A 19,925-nucleotide genomic window follows, 5' to 3' on the forward strand; every position below is an offset into this window, starting at 1 on the left:
AATAATAATAATAATAATAAATAAAATAAAAGCAATGGAATAGTCAAATGAAAAACAAACAAACAAACAAACAATCTCATTCCACACCACCTAATCTTCACCAGCCAATCACAATCAAGCAAAGGAACCGAACAACCAATGACTAGCGAGCACTCTCCATCCTCGACCAATCAGCAAGCAGGAAGGGACCACATGCTGCCAAATGACCAATAGAAAACCAGCATGGCTCCTCCAATCACCTGTGACCTTCCTCGTGTCCTAATCAGTCTTGACCAATCACCATTTACCATTTCAGATCGCCTTTCCGCCAAGTTGAGTAAAATGGGGATAAGTTTGATCTAATTACTAATCATATCTATGTCTAATCATTGCCTACTAATCATTAAATGGCTTCTCAAGAGCATCCATTCACCAATCAGTGTCTTCTAGCCATTAACTCTCCAATTACCTGTCTACCAATCGCTAATTCTTTAACTATGTCCTAATCATCTTTCTAATCACCAATCACTTCGTCCTAATCATTAACTGGGCTCTTGAGAACTTCCCATCACAAATCAGTGTTTTCTAATCATTGACTGTCCAATTACCAGTCTCTAATCGTCAGTTCCCTCGTTAACATCTACAGTCAACTATCTAATTACCAATAACTTTTTTCTCATTCCTAACAGGTTTCTTAATATCTGCTAGTCACCAAATCAGTGCCTTGAAAACAATGACTATCCAATTATCCATCTAGAATCATTAATTACTTCATCAAGTACCTCTTAACCATCTTTTCAATCATCAATAATCTTAACAACTTCCAGTCACCAATCAATACTTTCCAATGCGAGTCAAATGAAGCATCGAATCACTTTCCAAACATTATTTCACTAACCTCGTCATTCTTTTTTTCGTTCCAAAGCACAAAGTACGTTCAGACACATTCCAATATTTTATCACCAATCCAAATTAAAGAACTACAAATCCAAATCCAAACGAATCTAATCCTTTTACGATTGCTATTTCACCAAACAAGCTAATCTTTTTAATCGAGAGCGTAAAACGTGTTTAGACACATTCCAATATTTTTCCTCACCAATCAAGTCAAATTACTTTACCTAATACAAACGAAGGTTCTAATCACTCTCAAATAATTATTTCACCATGTAAGCAGTTTTCAAATCCAAAGGGAAAAACCTTAAAAAACTCACAAACATCATTTTACACCAGTCAAAGCCAAACTACAATATTTCCTCATCCAAACAATGCCTTGAGTCACCTTCCTAATCATTATTTCACCAAACAAGCTAATCCTTTCTAATCCAAAGCCCAAAGGATGTTCAAACACATTCCAATATATATATATTTTTAACGAATCCAAGCCAAACTGCAATATTTCCTAATCCAAACAAAACCTCTGACCACAGTCCGATCACTATTTTGCCGATAAAAGGGATGTTACCTAATTTAGAGGCAAGACATTCACAAACACGCTATTTTTCATCAAGTCAAATCAATATGATGCATTTTTCAAGCAAAACAAAAGCTCTAATAAAATTCTAATCATTATTTCACAAGCAAACAAGTATTTTCTACTCTAAATTAAAAACATGTTGAAACATATTTTAGTATTTTTCAACAATCTAAGCCAAACTACCAAATTTTCCATCCAAACATAGCCTTCTAATCATTATTTCCACAAGCAAACGAACATTTACTAATACAGAGAATGAAACGTGCTGATACGTTCCAATCATAATTTTTCACTAGTCATCAAGTCAGTTAAAACTTAAAGATACCAAGTCAAGGAAAAAAAAACTCCTAAGCATCAGTTCTCTTGAAAAAAAAAAGCACCATTTTCTCACGAATTCTCACACACGAAAAAGGGAAAAAAAGTAAATTGTTCATCAAGTCAATGAAACACAATTCCCACACGAAATTACAACCTATTTTTCCTTACTTAGTCACAAAACACTTTAAAGCCCACGTTCTTTACTAGCAAAATCAGTATGTAACTTCTCTCACCAATTCTCACTTCGAAAACCCAACTTACTTTACTCACCAACTTACAAAAACACTTCTCTTCTAGATCGCTTCTCACCAATTTCTGCTTCAAAAACCCAACGAACCTTGACTCGCTTCACCAAAACGGCACCCCAAAGCAGCTAGCCAACAGCCAGCCAGCCAGTCAACAAGCCTGACAATCGGGCAAAATACGAACCAGTCAGCCAGTCAACCAGCCAATCATCCTGTCTCCATTCAGAAAGCTAGCGTGGCGGTGCTGACAAGACGAGCATTATGAGGTGACAAAGACGATTTAATACGACCCAACATGACCCAACGTGACCCAAGATGACCCAACACACTCCATCCTTCAGGTGACGAGTGTGGAGGGAGGTGGGGTGGGCGAGGGCTGCAGGGTGGTGGTGGTTACAGTGGCGGTGTCTATGTTTACTGCGTCCATGTTCACACCACCACAGGCATGTACTCTGGTGCCGGTTCCTGCGGCCTCACACAGCCCACACGGTCCCACAAGTTCTTTACCGAGGACATGCAGGCGTCTCGCTTGTCTGCAATGAAAGGAGAGGGTATTGAGATGCTGTGAGGAAGGAATGAAAAAGTACAAAGGAATGGTAGGGTACGAGAAGAAAGGAAGGAATACGAAAATGGTTAGGAATTAATTAGTGTATATATGTATATATTGGGATGTCAGGTTAGGTTGATGCATAGATTATCGGGGACGGTGGTGAGGCTGTATTATGTATAAGTTAACTGAAAGGTTGAGGAGATTAGTGTATGGATAAGACCCTGGTCACACTACATAGGCGGCTTCACACCCACGGTCTAAACAGTGGCGGTGTAATACAATTCAATTCAATAGAGGCGTTCTTGACAACTGACTGACACATGGGATGATCACAACATTGTATCCCAAGCTAAGAGAACATCTAGACAAATTCTTCAATTAATTCAGAATTTTGACGAAATCATCTGCTGGAACAAATTCATTTGGCTAGGATCACCGGCCAAGCCAGTCAATGGAAGTGTAGAGCGGCCTTCAAACTACCAGTACGTATGCTTCCATTCAAATCCATGTAAATCTACCTGCGTGTCTCCTATAGTAGACCTTGACTCGTGCGGGAATTATGGTGAGAGGAAGAAGTCCATGGTTGTTTCTGAACACCTCCTTTGACATAGGAATGTTACTGCACCAATGTGATTTGAACTGTGCGGGTTAAACCAACTGCTATGGACAGCACCTAAGCAGCTTTTCACATTATGCGGTTTCTTGCTTTGTTTTAATGTGGTCCGGACCCGGACACAACATTCGACTGAAAGTTTATGAGTCCCTTATTATATTGCGCAGGTGTGAGTGATTGACAATTCGGACCTGGATGCAGCTGTGGTGTGCTACTGATCATGTCTACTTCTGTGCCCGTGTGTGGTGGCAGTGGGATAAAAATAAATAAATAAATAAATAAACAAAAAAATAAAAAATAAATAAATGAAATAAATAAGTTATCACACTACATAGTTACTGGCTGCACAGATATTGTGTAACAAACATTTCTAATGCATCTCCTGAAAATTCATCTCAGACAATGGAGCAAGATACTGACTGATTATTTACCCAATACCACTGGTAGAAGTGAGGCTTGTTTTACGGGATAAAACTTTACAAGAGTATGAAAATCGAGACAACATTGTTGTTGCATAAAAAGAACTTTACTGTGATGTAAGAAAGACTGATTCGTTAAGTGAAAAGGAAGTAAACATACACACAGTAATCTCTTACAGTCCATCCCATAATAGGCTGCAAATTGGGAAGAGTTGTGTTTCAATGTGTGCAACAGCAATCACAAACATTTCCAATGTGGCAGCCATAACAACATCCAGCGAGAAACTGCATAATGTGAACGGTATTTGGTGGGAATAGGCAGACATGTTTCCTACAAGGTCCGCCACATGTAGGCCTATTGACTTACTGCACCAAATCCTATATTCTTGTGTTTCAGAATCACCGACTCTTTAAAAAGGCTGGTAAACATTGCTTGGTCAGTGAACCAAGGTACTGAAACCACCGGATAGCTACATAGTGTATCTTTAAAGGTTTCAAGTGTGTCAAGTGTGTGGTAGTGATTATGGCAGGTGAGAACAACGGGACACATGACACTACTAGACTGGTGCATTCTGTTTATTTTACTGAGTCAAGTGTGTGTGTGTGTGTGTGTGTGTGTGTGTGTGTGTGTGTGTGTGTGTGTGTGTGTGTGTGTGTGTGTGTGTGAGAGAGAGAGAGAGAGAGAGAGAGAGAGAGAGAGAGAGAGAGAGAGAGAGAGAGAGAGAGAGAGAGAGAGAGAGAGAGAGAGAGAGAGAGAGAATAAAAAGAAAAACAACACAAACAGTTACCACAAAGTAATCACATGCATGAAACACACAACTAAAACACACCTATTTATATACACACTTATAAAAACACACACTATAGTTACTTAACACTCACTGCTACCTGAATACCTTAATTGGCAGATGTTATTGTGGATTTAAGTAACACTACACACTTACAATAAAGATGAAGACATATTAACATTATCATCATTGAAAACTGAAGGGGATGCAAAATTGATTCATCTTATTTGCAAGCTGTATTGTCTGGTACGCCTCCGCTTCTCCTCCTCTACCTCTTCTTTTTTTTCAGAAGGGATGGAAATAATTAAAATGAATTAATTATGAAACTTAAGTCTTATTTTCTATCACGAAGAAAAGATAATTTGTATTGTTAAGTAAAAAAAATGATGAAGGAAAGAGAAAACAAATGAAAAAAAATATATATAAAATCGCTAGATATAAAGATCGATGGACGGATGATAAGATCAATAAATGTAAAACAAATAGAAAAAATAAAGGTAGAATTACAGATGGAAAGAAAGGCAAAAAAGAAAAAGAAAAAAGAAACGGATAAAAAAAATAATTTAATAAAAAAAGAGAAAAAAAAGGCAATATTTAACACGGACCAATCTAGAAGGCAGGGAAAGAAAGGGGCGGGACGAGAGGCAGGGTTCCAGACACACTTAGCTTCAGGGACTAAAATAAGGTACATTTAAGGTAGTTGTTATTATTATTACCATTATTATCATCATTATTAATACTATTATCATCGTTATTATTATTATTATTATTATTATCATTATTATTTATTATCATTATTATTACTATTATGACTTATTATACTTAAGAATACTTACCAATGTTTTTTTTTTTATCTATTTTACTAATGAGTCTGAAAATTCAAAAGTCATTGTGAGAAAATAGAATGAAAATAAATAGTTTTCTTTTCTTTCTTAATCTAAATAAAAATAAAGAAATCTTAATCACTTAAATTTCTTTTCCGTTTTCTTCCTCTTCTTTCAATGGCGACTATTTTTCCACTAAATTTTTCTTTCATCTATATTCTTTATCAGGGCCACCTTTCTCTCTCTCTCTCTCTCTCTCTCTCTCTCTCTCTCTCTCTCTCTCTCTCTCTCTCTCTAGCAGGTGTGATGGGCAGATGTGGTTGCATAAGCAGGCATGGAAAAGTGCAGGTGTAGACAGAGACAGACAGATAGTCAGACAAACAGACACACACACACACACACACACACACACACACACACACACACACACACACACACACACACACACACACACACACACACACACACCCGTCATCATAACAATAAGCAAATAATGAAAGGTGCGTAAGTGCATCTCATTTCTATTTGTCTGGAAGGTTAAAGAATATAAGAGGTAATTTTTTGGTTAAGTTTTATTACTAGCGATTGAATAGACAAAAAACTCGAGGGGGGAGGAGGGAGGGGAGAAGGAGGTAGGAGGGGACGGGGCAGGGATGGGGAAGGGGAAGGAAGGGAAGGGAAAAGAAGGAGTAGAAAGGAGGAAAGGAAGAATAAGAAAAGATTGGAAGCAGAAAGGCAAAAGAAAAAAGAAAAAGAATGGAGAAAAGGACAAAATGAAGCAAAAAAACAAGAAGCATCAAATAAAAACAAAAAGTAAGATAAGAAAGAAAACGTAAGCTAGAGAAAAAAATAGAAAGAAAATAGAGAAAGAAGAGAGAGAAAACAAAAAGAATAATGTGAAGAAGAAGAAGAAGAAGAAGAAGAAGAAGAAGAAGAAGAAGAAGAAGAAGAAGAAGAAGAAGAAGAAGAAGAAGAAGAAGAAGAAGAAGAAGAAGAAGAAGAAGAAGAAGAAGAAGAAGAAGAAGAAGAAGAAGGAAGCGTAATAGGAAGCAAGAGGAGGAAAAGGCGGTAAGGGAAGGAGGGAAAGAAAGGGAGACTAAAGGGATATATCTTTGTCAGGGATGGGAAAAAGGAAGGAAATAAGGGAGGGAGGAAATATTTTTTACAAGCTTGCACAACATTAAAGACAATCTCTCTCTCTCTCTCTCTCTCTCTCTCTCTCTCTCTCTCTCTCTCTCTTAGCTGAGGAAAACCTGAGATAGAGAAAATGGAGGATGATAAAAGAAATCTTATTAAAGAAAATGACATGAAACTGATTATAAAACAGAGGAAAAAAAAGTAAATGACAAATAAGAAATAGAGAAAATATACAAAAAAGTAAATGAATAAGAGAATAAAGAGAGAAACAGAAGGAATATTTGAACACGATAATAAATACAAAGGAACAGATGTGAATAAAAATTGAAAAATAATAAAAAAATGATGAAAATGTAAAAAATAAATCAATAAGTAACGAGATGAATAAAATGAATGAAAAAATGAGAAGTTGATTAAGAAGTAAATGAAAATGACAATATAAGGATAATGAATATAAAATTGAATAAATAGAACAAATAATTAAATAGATAGTTTATATATTAGTTCTAAATCACGAAGGCATTAAGTTATAGAACACACACACACACACACACACACACACACACACACACACACACACACACACACACACACACACACACTACATAAACATACACACTTACATACAACTGTGCAAAAAACGAACACACATTCCAACAGGTGTATTAATCAATTAGTATGTACACAGGTGTGAAAGTATTGTACACACACACACACACACACACACACACACACACACACACACACACACACACACACAATGTTAAACCATCACACTAGTTTTTTCTTTTCTTTTTTTTTTGTTTCAGTTTTTGTAAATGAAAGAAATACGAATAATGATCAGCAAGGAAGCAGGACAAGACAAGATAACAAGAGTGTGTAGGGAGAGGTTGATAAAGTGACTGTTTCGTGACAAAAAAAATAAATAAATAAATAAAAAAATAAATAAATAAGAACCGCTAATAATGATGGTGGTAATGAAGACAGGATAAGGAAATTATGAAATGTATATATAAGTAAAACCTCCATGAAAATGATGATGATGATGACAAACACCAGACGAAGTGAGGTTGATGATACGATAAAAAAAATGAATAAATAAAAAAAAAAAAAAAAAAAAATGTGGCACGATAATAATAGTAATATCAAACTTTTACCCTTTCCAATAATTAGAGTAATATTAAACCATACTAATTACGCAAACCCATACATATCCTCCCTCCCCATGTAATTCCTTCCCTCACAGTAAACAAAAGGAGTTAAAAAGAGAGGGAAAAATTCATGTTTGATTAATTTAAAACACTATTAAGAGAGAGAGAGAGAGAGAGAGAGAGAGAGAGAGAGAGAGAGAGAGAGAGAGAGAGAGAGAGAGAGAGAGAGAGAGAGAGAGAGAGATATGTGGTTTTTCTTTCAATACAATCACAATAGCAATACATTTTGTTAGTTTGTGATTATAATGATGTTTAGAGACACAATTTGCTAAAAAATAATTAGATACAAACTTTTTTCGTACAATAGATAAAAAAAAGTCGACAAAAATTTCTATATAACAATAATAATGATAATAATAATAACAAATAATAATAATAATAATAATAATAATAATAATAATAATAATAATAGCACGGTCTTTCCTTGTTATCAGTTTACATTTCCTTCCATCACCACCACTACTACCACCACCACCCTGCCAAGGAACACGATCTTTCTCCAGCAACAAATAACCTTCAATCATAAGTGAACATCTAAACGCTAAAATAAATATGTCAAGAAAGGACTGGTAATGCTCTTATCTTAAGTGAAGAAACACGGAAAGCTCTCACTGGAAGACGCAAATATTCTGAAATATATATTAAGATAATAAATACTACAGATATAAATGAATGAGTGCAAAATAAACAAACAAAAAGATAAGTGAGTTCGATTTATGTCACTTTGTAAAGGCGGGTTCACACGTGTGAATATGCGGCTGAAATTGCAAGTTCGTAGAGTTTCTGACTGAATATATCTATGCCCAGCGACTGGAAAAACCAATCGCAAAACAAGACCAATACGTTGGTCTTGTTCAGTCGATTTGAGACTTTGTTTACATTGCGACGTCAAGGAGAAAGATTTGAAAAGGTGGCGTCGCTGTAGAGAAGATTTTGGAGTTGGTGAGGGAAACAGAACACATCTGGGACGCAAATCAGTGTTCAATAATATGACTGCCACTCTCCAAGAACTGTCTCCCTCTGTGCAGAGTGCGTGTTGTTGGAGATGAGGAGTGAATAAATGTGATGATCTAATTTGATCATCATCGTAGGAAGACATTTTGTTTTGGCAGCTGGTTGTTTACATTCACTTCCCGCCAACAAGCCGATTCTTCCCAGTCGCTATGTGTGAACGTGTTCCAACTAGAAGGCTTCTGTCGATGCTTCTAGCGACTTGCAATTTCAGTGGCATATTAGCACGTGTGAACCCGCCTTAATACAGAAAATGGAAACACCACAAACTTTGAAAAAAAAAAAAAAAAAAAAAAAAAAAAAAGGCACAATGCATGAATAAATAAACTTGCAAATGTACAACTCACTCTGAAAATGCGTTATTAGTAAGGAAACTGTCAAAAAGAGAGAGAAAAAACAAAACAAAACACGGATTATTTAGTCACCCTGTTAGAAACACCGATAAGAGACCCAAACGTACACGCAATATCAGGCGAATTTACACCGCCTGCGATGCTACGCCAGCTGTGGGATGCTATTGTGAGCACTGCGCTGCGATGCGATGCTATACTGATCTACGATGTGCACCTTCTCTTCCAAGGGGAGCAGTGCGGTGCTGTGACAGTACAGTTCTGTATACACTGTACGCCATAACTCAGCCCCACGAGGCACGAGTGATGTTGAAGCCACACTGCAGTGTATACACTGGTGCACCGAGCGTCACACGGAGTCACTCAACTTTGGTGAGGGCACGGTCCAGATACCCTCACCACGGTCCAGATGTATATCTGGACCGTGGGTGAGGGTAGGAAGTGCACCTCGGCAAACAACAATTCTGCTTCAATTATATTCAAACTTTGATTTCTCATGTTTTTCATCTTGTATTCCTTGTTTTGTTTTTTATATTCTATATACAAGGATGTTCCTTCAGCATTTCTATGAAGTACAGGGTGGCATTCTTGGTCCATTCATATTTTATTTGCGGACCTGTCTGTGTGTTGAGCGACCATCTGCCCACTCTAATGGTCCGCTCAACATGGCCCATCGGAACCAGGACACAACAATCGACGCGTTTTCTTGGTCAACTTGTGATGACTTCAAATTAGCTGAGGCACTCACCATGCAGAGAACGCGCGGTCTTGCTTCCTTTCAGCTGATTCAAATATGAGATTGTCAGGGCTCTTCTGATATTGCGATCTCTTTGTGGACCTATATATAGACCTAATACATTGCAAGTAAACCTAACCTAACCTAACCATAACCATAGCACACGCTTGTAACTGTATTTCATGATGCTGCCTGTTAGGCCCTAATGGTTTAGTGCTCTTAGGTGTATTTCTAAAAGTTTAAGTGGCAGTAATATCCATATAGGAAACAAAAAATATATAATGAACATCTTCCGAGGCCCTCAATATTTGCTAATTGAAAACGCTCATTCATGGCAGCTAAACGTTACGCAGCAAGATATTTGAATGGAAGCCATTTTGGCTGCCGATGTCCGGTGCTCAACTTGAATGTCATGGGCAAGTAGGATGTTACCCACGACACCGGCAAGGCAGTCTACCTTCATTAAGTTGAAAATATGTTTGTTTGTTTTTTTCCATGTGGTGTATAGGCACAGACACATAACTTATGTGTATCTGACGTCATGACTCGAGATGTGACTCCATCTCAACATACGTTTCCAACACCTTGCGATGGAGGCAAGATAATCTCAACATGAAGGTGAGTTATATTGCGCGCCAGAACGGATGTGTGCAAGACAGCAGCAAGATATAACTTAGCTATGACGTGTCTCAACACAAGTTGACAGCGAAAATGAGGCTCAAAGTGGAAACTCTTCATGAGTGGCATGCCATCGCTGAGCTCTTTTGAAAACTGTTAAAATCAACGTCTTAATAATAGCACGTGCGCGTTCAGCCCCTAGTGCATAGGGACCTTAAGTTCTTGTCCGGAGTGACTCAAAGGTTACACGAGTCAGCTAAACTGTGTTAGAAAAAGTTGCTGGGCCGCCGACAGACAAGCTACTTGAACAACAATCTTGCACACACAGGGAGCGTAGCATCGTGAGCAGAACAGCAGCAGCCGGTGTAAGCCCACCCTCCTCCTTTAGTCAGCACGTTTAAGACAAGGAAGCACAACTCAGCCATGTAGACAATCTATTTACTTTTTTTTCATATTCCTTATTTTCTTCCTCCTTCTCTTCTCTTCCTTTTAAATTCGACTTTTTCACCTTTCATTTCTTTTTTTTCTCATGTTTTCTTCTTCCTACTCCTTTCCTTTCTACCTACCATAACATGATTACAAACAAATGAAAGATATACAAGAAATAAATCACAATAAAACCTATTTAACTCAAATCGTTCAAGACGGAAAAAGAAGAAAAATAAAATAAAAACAACAGCCATTTTGTCATCCCCCGTCGTGAAGAAAAAACCCAAACAAAACATCAACAAATCCTCCCTTTAGTCACCCCATTAAAAAGAGGAAGAGGCGCTAAGACGAACAATAACGATAGGGAAAGCCTTGTTGTTACTTCTTAAAATACAGTACGCATATATATATACAGACACATTAGTATTTTCATCCTCCCTCTAGGATTATGAACCAAAAAAAACACACGCATTTTACACCAAAAGGAGGGTTAGAGATGAACTAATAAGCCTATCAAAGCGTCACACACACACACACACACACACACACACACACACACACACACACAGCCTAGTCTATCTCTACAGCATGTCTAAATATAAATCATACAGCCATACAGTCACGCAGGGGACAGGAGGAAGGAGGAAGTCAATAATAATAGGTAATACTTAAGAGATAGAGTATTATAGCAACTGGCAGTCACTTGTTCCACGCGCAGTACAGGGTGGGACAAGAATTTGAGCTTTTGCAGGTATATTTATGAATCACTCCATCATGATGCACGGGTAATGATAAAGTGTTACATATAAAGAACATATGAAATTTATTATTAGTAGTATTAGTATTATTACCTAAAGTTATTATAATTATTGTAGTTTTTTTTGTATTTTTCTAGTTTTTTTTGTAGGTTGGGTAATTTTTTTTTTTTTTTTTTTTTTTACTCTTAACGATACGTTTGCCTACGTTAAGTTTAATGAGTTAATATTACGTTTTCCGTATCTTAAAATTAACTTTTTTTTGTATTTTATTTTGTAAGGGTTTTAATTTTTCCTAATATATTCCATAGCGCTGAATCATTATAATTATTATTATCTTTATTATCATTATTATTATTATTATTATATCATCATTAATATTATCATTATCAATATTATTATTGTTATTTTTGTGATTTTTCTCATTCATGCATTCACTCACTTATTCTTATGTATTCAAACGTGCATTCCTGCTTTTTAACGAGAGAGAGAGAGAGAGAGAGAGAGAGAGAGAGAGAGAGAGAGAGAGAGAGAGAGAGAGAGAGAGAGAGAGAGAGAGAGAGAGAGAGAGAGAGAGAGAGAGAGAGAGAGAGAGAGAGAGAGAGAGAGAGAGAGAGAGAGAGAGAGAGAGAGAGAGAGAGAGAGAGAGAGAGAGAGAGAGAGAGAGAGAGAGAGAGAGAGAGAGAGAGAGAGAGAGAGAGAGAGAGAGAGAGATATATATATATATATATATATATATATATATATATATATATATATATATATATATATATATATATATATATATATATATATATATATATATATATATATATATATATATATATATATATATATATATATATATATATAAAGTAGATTATACATTATTAGTACTATTGTTACCTCTCAATATAAAAATAGAAAAGAAAACAAAAAAAATAATAATGAAACACACACACACACACACACACACACACACACACACACACACACACACACACACACACACACACACACACACACACACACACACACACACACACTGTAACAAGGCGAATAAAGTTTAAGAATGTCTATGATTATTGCTAGACAAAATATATTGAGGAAACCTAACCTAATAGTAGTAGTAGTAGTAGTAGTAGTAGTAGTAGTAGTAGTAGTAGTAGTAGTAGTAGTAGTAGTAATAATAATAATAATAATAATAATAATAATAATAATAATAATAATAATAATAACAATAATAATAATAATAATAATAATAATAATAATAATAATAATAAATAATAATAATAATAATAATAACAATGCTCTGAAATATTGTTTAACAATCTTTAGAGAGAGAGAGAGAGAGAGAGAGAGAGAGAGAGAATTCAGAGAGAGAGAGAGAGAGAGAGAGAGAGAGAGAGAGAGAGAGAGAGAGAGAGAGAGAGAGAGAGAGAGAGAGAGAGAGAGAGAGAGAGAGAGAGAGAGAGAGAGATTAAAAAGTCAAAATTTGTTCTTACTTTTTATCACAATTACTACACAACTTAAGATTTAGAGGAAGAGCGCCACTACAGTTACTTAACAGCTGTATATAAGTAAGACTATACACACACACACACACACACACACACACACACACACACACACACACACACACACACACACACACTGTCTAACGCATAATTACTACTTATAAGCATTAGTAGTGTTAGTTCACTTGAGAATCAGGGAATAGAGATACGTACGTACATACATACATACATACATACATACACTTCGATAACTGCATTTTAAAAATCTATGTAAATAATTATTGTTGTCATTATTATTACTTATGATTATTATTACTTCACAGCACAAGCTCTTAGGAATTTACTCAATGTTTTAGGTATCATAATATCAGTTCAGCGTGAAATACAATAAATAAATATGTAAATAATAGTTTAAATCCATATCTTACCTACCTCTACATATAACTTCCCTCACCACTTCACCAGAGTAATTATGCTCTCTTCATCACATGCTCACTATGAACACTCTTACTGTACTATATGGCAAAAGAAACTATCATATATCACATAATGCTGCAAAAACTTCACTATTCCATCAGGAGAGTGTTCAATTCCACTCATAAACGTTCAAGTTCACATTTCCCTTTCACACTTAAAGTTCCATCTTGAAAATGAAAAATGTCTAAATATCGCACTGGAAACTGCTGTATTCCGTCCCAGAGTTTTTTTTTTTTTTTTTTTTAATGTTTAGTTTCGCCCATAAACATTTCATTTCCAAACATTCTTATCACAATGTACTGGAAACTCTTGTACTCCTACCATAAAAAGTAAAAAGGTGAAGTGTTCAGTTCTATTTATAAATGTTTGAATTCCACCACTAGTAATTCAAATCTCATACGTCCTTACTACACAATGACAAAAACTCTTACATTCCTACTCTAAAACGTTCTTAAAAATTTTAATTTCCTTTAAAACGTTTCAGTTACACGTATCCATACTCTGTGGTGCTGGAGACTTAAAAATCTGATTCCACCTATAAATGTTTTAATTCCAAAGATTCCTACTAAGTAATGCTGAAAACCATGTAAACTAAAATAACCTCTTCAATTTCACCTCATATTTCTTTCAACCCACGCATTCCAACCACGGAGAACTGAGCACTCTTAAATTCAATCTATAAAAAAGGTTTGAATTTCACATTGCATTGGATTCTAGTGTTCTACCTATATATAAAAAAAAAAAAAAAAAAAAAAAAATTGACTCCACCTAGGTTTAATTCCACGCAAGGAAAAAAAAAAAGAAAAAAAGTTCCAGTTGTCAATATCTACACCAAGCACTCCCAAGAAAGCAAGTCTTCCATTTCTCCCACACAAACATTTAATTCCACAAAAAGAGTTTCAATCCCTTATGTTCCAATATATAAACAAGTGAATAGAGGTTTGAATCGCTTGTTACAAACGATTCAAGAGGTTTCAATCCCTTGGATTTACATGTATAATTAAATAGATATTTCAATCACGTGTTCATATCTATAAGCAATTCACTACAGCTTTCAATCTCTTGTGTTTGAAATTATAAACAATGCAATAGAGGTTTGAATCACTTATGTTCAAATGTATAAACAATTCTAGAGGTTTTATTCCCTTGCGTTCAAATGTATACACAATTTAATAAAGATTTCGATCTCATATGTTCAAAAGTATAAATTCAATAGTTTTTGCATCCGAATAAGCATTTTGATTCCATTCCCTAAATCAAACAGATAAATTGATAATATAGTATGACACATGACGAGGGTGAAATATTAACGGAAGCAAAATATAAGTACGCCATTTACTCTGAAATGTACAAGTCACTTTGAATTCGTCTGAAATGCATCCTAAACACTCAGAAACACATGTTCAACAACCACTCAGAAATGTGTAATGTTTACTTGAAACACACACATAACACTCACTCTGGAAACACATATGATAGTTATTTTGAATTGTCCGAACGACACTAGTCAATAATGAACGATATTTATTCTGAAATGTACGACACTCGCTCTGAAATACGATGACCTCTCTAAAATATACAATTATCACCCTGAAAATGTACAATACTCACTCCGATATGTACAACTCTCACTCTGCGACACACACAACATTCTATAAAGGTACAATAATCACTCTGTGACCTACATATGTACAACACACAATCTTGAACACACAAACATACAAAGTTAAGTTCAAGTTCATGCATACAATGATCTCACAAATTGTCGCTTAGAAACAAGATTCACTTTTATACAATATTCACTCAGTCTTATAACAAGAGGTAAATGAATAGGTGGATAAATAAATAAGGAAATACGTACATAAAACACGTGTGTGTACGATAAGCACTCACAAAGTGTAAGGTGCGTGCTGGGATAGAATATTCACTTTCATACAAAATTAATTTGGAAATGAATGAGTAACTTAATAAATATGAAATTTGCTCTGATCAGACATACAATATTTGTTTTGAAAAACGTACAACGCTTAGAAAAAAAGAGAAGACTTCACTATTTTGAGAATCACACTTTGATTATATAAATATTTATATATAAAAAAAAAAAAAAAAATATATATATATATATATATATATATATATATATATATATATATATATATATATATATATATATATATATATATATATATATATATATATATATATATATATATATATATATATATATATATATATATATATATATATATATATATATATATATATATATATATATATATATATATATATATATATATATATATATATATATATATATATATATATATATATATATATATATATATATATATATATATATATATATATATATATATATATATATATATATATATATATATATATATATATATATATATATATATATATATATATATATATATATATATATATATATATATATATATATATATATATATATATATATATATATATATATATATATATATATATATATATATATATATATATATATATATATATATATATATATATATATATATATATATATATATATATATATATATATATATATATATATATATATATATATATATATATATATATATATATATATATATATATATATATATATATATATATATATATATATATATATATATATATATATATATATATATATATATATATATATATATATATATATATATATATATATATATATATATATATATATATATATATATATATATATATATATATATATATATATATATATATATATATATATATATATATATATATATATATATATATATATATATATATATATATATATATATATATATATATATATATATATATATATATATATATATATATATATATATATATATATATATATATATATATATATATATATATATAAAAAAACTGCATATACGTGTTAGAAAATCATGCTATAGCACGACAGAAATTAGTGGTTCATTAGTTCGTTTTTTTGTGTAGACACTTTGAGACACATACACACATTAATAATAAAAATGAAATATAAAACTAAAATATATCAGAGCTAAATATTATCATTAATGATAATAATAATGCTTTGCAGCATACAAACCCAAGCCGAGCAACATAAAAATGCAACTTTCCTTCACGTAAAACACAGCAATATACCACTTGCTATAATATATCATGACCTTTACTGTCTTATTGATTTTCTATGTTCTGTGATATGATGCACGGCACACAGACAGACAGACAGACAATGGCGCTGTCACACAGCACATTGTACGTCAACCTTCGTTTTGTGTGTTAACTTTGATTTTTGTTGACTTTTGGCCTGTTCCATCATGTGTCATTAAACAGCAGTGGTCAGCTTCACGAAGAAAGGATATTGTCAGTTTTTGTTTTCAGATGAAAAATTACTGTTTGTAATATAAAGACTTCTGTTAAAAAGTTAATTAATTAAGCAAATTTCAAATAAAAAATACATAAAATGGCTTAACTTCACTCAACTTATGGATAAATAGCAGTAGACAGCAGCATGGCGCACACGACTCAATAGATGTATGCAGTTTTGGAATGTCATTGTTTCTACTAGTGCGCGCTGGATACTGTGTCGACTCGTTTGGTTCACCTACAATTCAATTCTAATCAAGTTTATAGAAGTGACTGCCTGCATGTGTGTCACAGGGGCCACACTGAGCGACGCTTTGTTTACTGTAAATTGAAAAGTGTGTATGGCAGAGCACACTCAACAGATTGTCCATTTTCAGAAAGTTGGTAGTAAATTGACGAAAAATGTTCATGTGTAATGGCATCTATAAATTATTGCTTGTGTCAAGATATTCTTTTTTTTTATTTCAAGATTTTTCTATATTTGAGTTTTACTAAAATTTTTCCTTTTTTATTATATAACTTTTTATTTGGCAATATTTTAAGTATCTCAATATTGGCACTTCAACTTTTGATATTTAGATAATGTGTACACAAGAAGATAAGAAAAAGAGAAGCTGCAAGAGGCCTCTAGGCCTACACGTGGCACTCCCTGTAACATTTTGCTTCTAAAGAAGTTACAAGGTTAGTGGAAATAATGAATGTCCAAATATAATGATTATTTTGCTGTTATTGTTTTTTTTCTTTTTTTTTTTTTTTTTACATATTTTATCATATATTTTTTCAATGCAAGATCTAGTAATATACAACTTTATCATCTCTGTGTATAAGTATTTATTCTTGTTTTATTATGAATCTGACCTGAAAATATCTTCCTATACTTTCCATTTTCTTTCCTTTTTTTCTTTTGAACTAAAGAATGAAATAATTTTGCATTTTGTAAACACACACACACACACACACACACACACACACACACACACACACACACACACACACACCGTTACTTAACCCTACAAAAGTTTAAACCCACACATAACTTACAAATATACACATATTGACATAAATACCGTAGTAAGAAGATTGAAGTAAGTGCGTCACTACCACACACTCTTAAGTAATCCAAGTGTTACTATATTAGGCTAACACAATGATTACTTTTTGCATATTGGAGTTTATTTACTTTTTTTTGTTTGTTTTGGGAAAGCTTTAATTTATAAATGTTTTCTCTCTCTCTCTCTCTCTCTCTCTCTCTCTCTTGAAAATGGAAATATCTATGTACAAGTTATTATTACAAATTCTCTCTCTCTCTCTCTCTCTCTCTCTCTCTCTCTCTCTCTCTCTCACTCTCCCGCTTTCTTTAAGTATATCATTTCAATTTATTCATTCATTTATCTATTGTAATCTGCATATTAAAAATTTTCTATTTATAATCAATTAATAACAAATAAATATTTATTTTTTATAAATATAACTCTCTCTCTCTCTCTCTCTCTTGTAAACTTTCTAACATTAATAACATTACGTTATATTTTTTACTTCTATACTTGAATAAAAGTGCATTATAATAACACTGACAACGTAAACAATATCATTCTTCAATAACCTCTACAATATTTTGGTAAAGTATTTAAAATGAAGTGACTGAGTACCATTGTGATAGGATTGGATACTTCACAACACTAGTCTGGGTCCAGATCACAAGAGCTTATTATTAGTTTGTTTTTTTGTCCTCTCTCTCTCTCTAAGTGGTAATTGTTCTTTATACTTTTAATAACAAACAAGTGCATTAAATTTTCGTCTATAACAAATATTTGCCTATATATATTTGTATAATTTTTACACGAATAATAAATAAATATATGTATATATTGCATTGTACAAATATGGAATCGTACATCTAATTCATATTAACGTACATCTCTCTCTCTCTCTCTCTCTCATATGTAAAAAAATTCTCCCTTTTTCTGCACAAAGTCTCATTCATTTTTGCATAGTTTAGTTTGGCGTTATCGTTTTTACTTTTGATATCTTGCTAAACTGTCGTACTTCGGGAAATCAAAAAGAATTTCCTTCATTTAAATTGTGTATTTTTGTGAGAATGTTAATTTGAAGTCATCTATGATGTTTTTTTTTAAATTATAATTTGTTTGTTTGTTTCTTTGTTTGTTTTATTTTGTTTGGCGTGTGTGTGTGTGTGTGTGTGTGTGTGTGTGTGTGTGTGTGTGTGTGTGTATTTTGATTATTCCACGTAAGTATGTATGTTTGATATCTTACACTAGCATCATTATCACCGCCATTATCATTCATTATTCACCATCATTATCACTACCATTAGTGTACGTACTACCATCATCATCTTTCATCATCACTCAATCTCTACCACTTCTGTCATTCCCAGTCACTATCATTATCACCTTCAACATGGTCATTATCCTTATCAATAATATACTATCATCACCATCAATAGCTATCACCACCATCATCAACATCATTATTCTATCATGCGAGTAATGAATGTTTCATTTATTCACTCATTCAGTCTCGTTATTTTCATCTTTTTACAGAACAAAGAAAAATGAATGATGATTTTTTTAGATTTTTATATTATTTTACAAACATTAATATCAGCGGTTAAAAAGCGTCTCTCTCTCTCTCTCTCTCTCTCTCTCTCTCTCTCTCTCTCTCTCTCTCTCACATACACACAAACACACTCCTTTCCATAAAAATATGCAATTAAAAACATGAGCATTTGAAAGCGTTGCAAAAAACTGTCATACAAAAAATTCAAATATACAAAAATTCAATAAAAAATCTTCACTTCATAACACGACCATATAAAAATTCCTTGCGATATCTTGGACAATTTAGATTCGATATATATTTTTGTTTTACTCCAAACACACGCAATTAAATCTCTCGGCTTCCATAGATATATAATTTAATTTTCAACTGGAAATACATAGACAAATATATTTCTGCGATACCAAAAACACCATTGCAAAACACAAGCTATATTGGCACCACTTCGCTGCTAAACGGCCTAACTAAACCACCGCTATTGTTTTAAGCATC

At 33.2% G+C, this 19,925-nt stretch overlaps 1 protein-coding gene across 4 annotated transcripts in view; it reads right to left on the bottom strand.

Annotated features, from left to right (window-relative positions):
- Nucleotides 1-541: 541 nt before the first annotated feature.
- LOC123504341 (nicotinamide/nicotinic acid mononucleotide adenylyltransferase 1-like) overlaps nt 542-19,925 on the bottom strand; it is a 68,926-nt gene continuing 49,542 nt past the window's right edge. For 2 of the 4 annotated variants that reach the window (XM_045254822.1, XM_045255054.1), the window contains one exon: nt 542-2,552. In XM_045254822.1, coding sequence (XP_045110757.1) covers nt 2,357-2,552 — 196 coding nt within the window. In that variant the 3' untranslated portion in view covers nt 542-2,356. Of the gene's footprint in view, nt 2,553-5,225; nt 5,261-19,925 lie in introns of all 4 variants that reach the window. The other 2 variants (XM_045254972.1, XM_045254904.1) reach the window with 2 other exon arrangements.

The sequence above is a fragment of the Portunus trituberculatus genome, chromosome 1, assembly GCF_017591435.1.
Source record: "Portunus trituberculatus isolate SZX2019 chromosome 1, ASM1759143v1, whole genome shotgun sequence".
Taxonomy (NCBI): Eukaryota; Metazoa; Arthropoda; class Malacostraca; order Decapoda; family Portunidae; genus Portunus; species Portunus trituberculatus.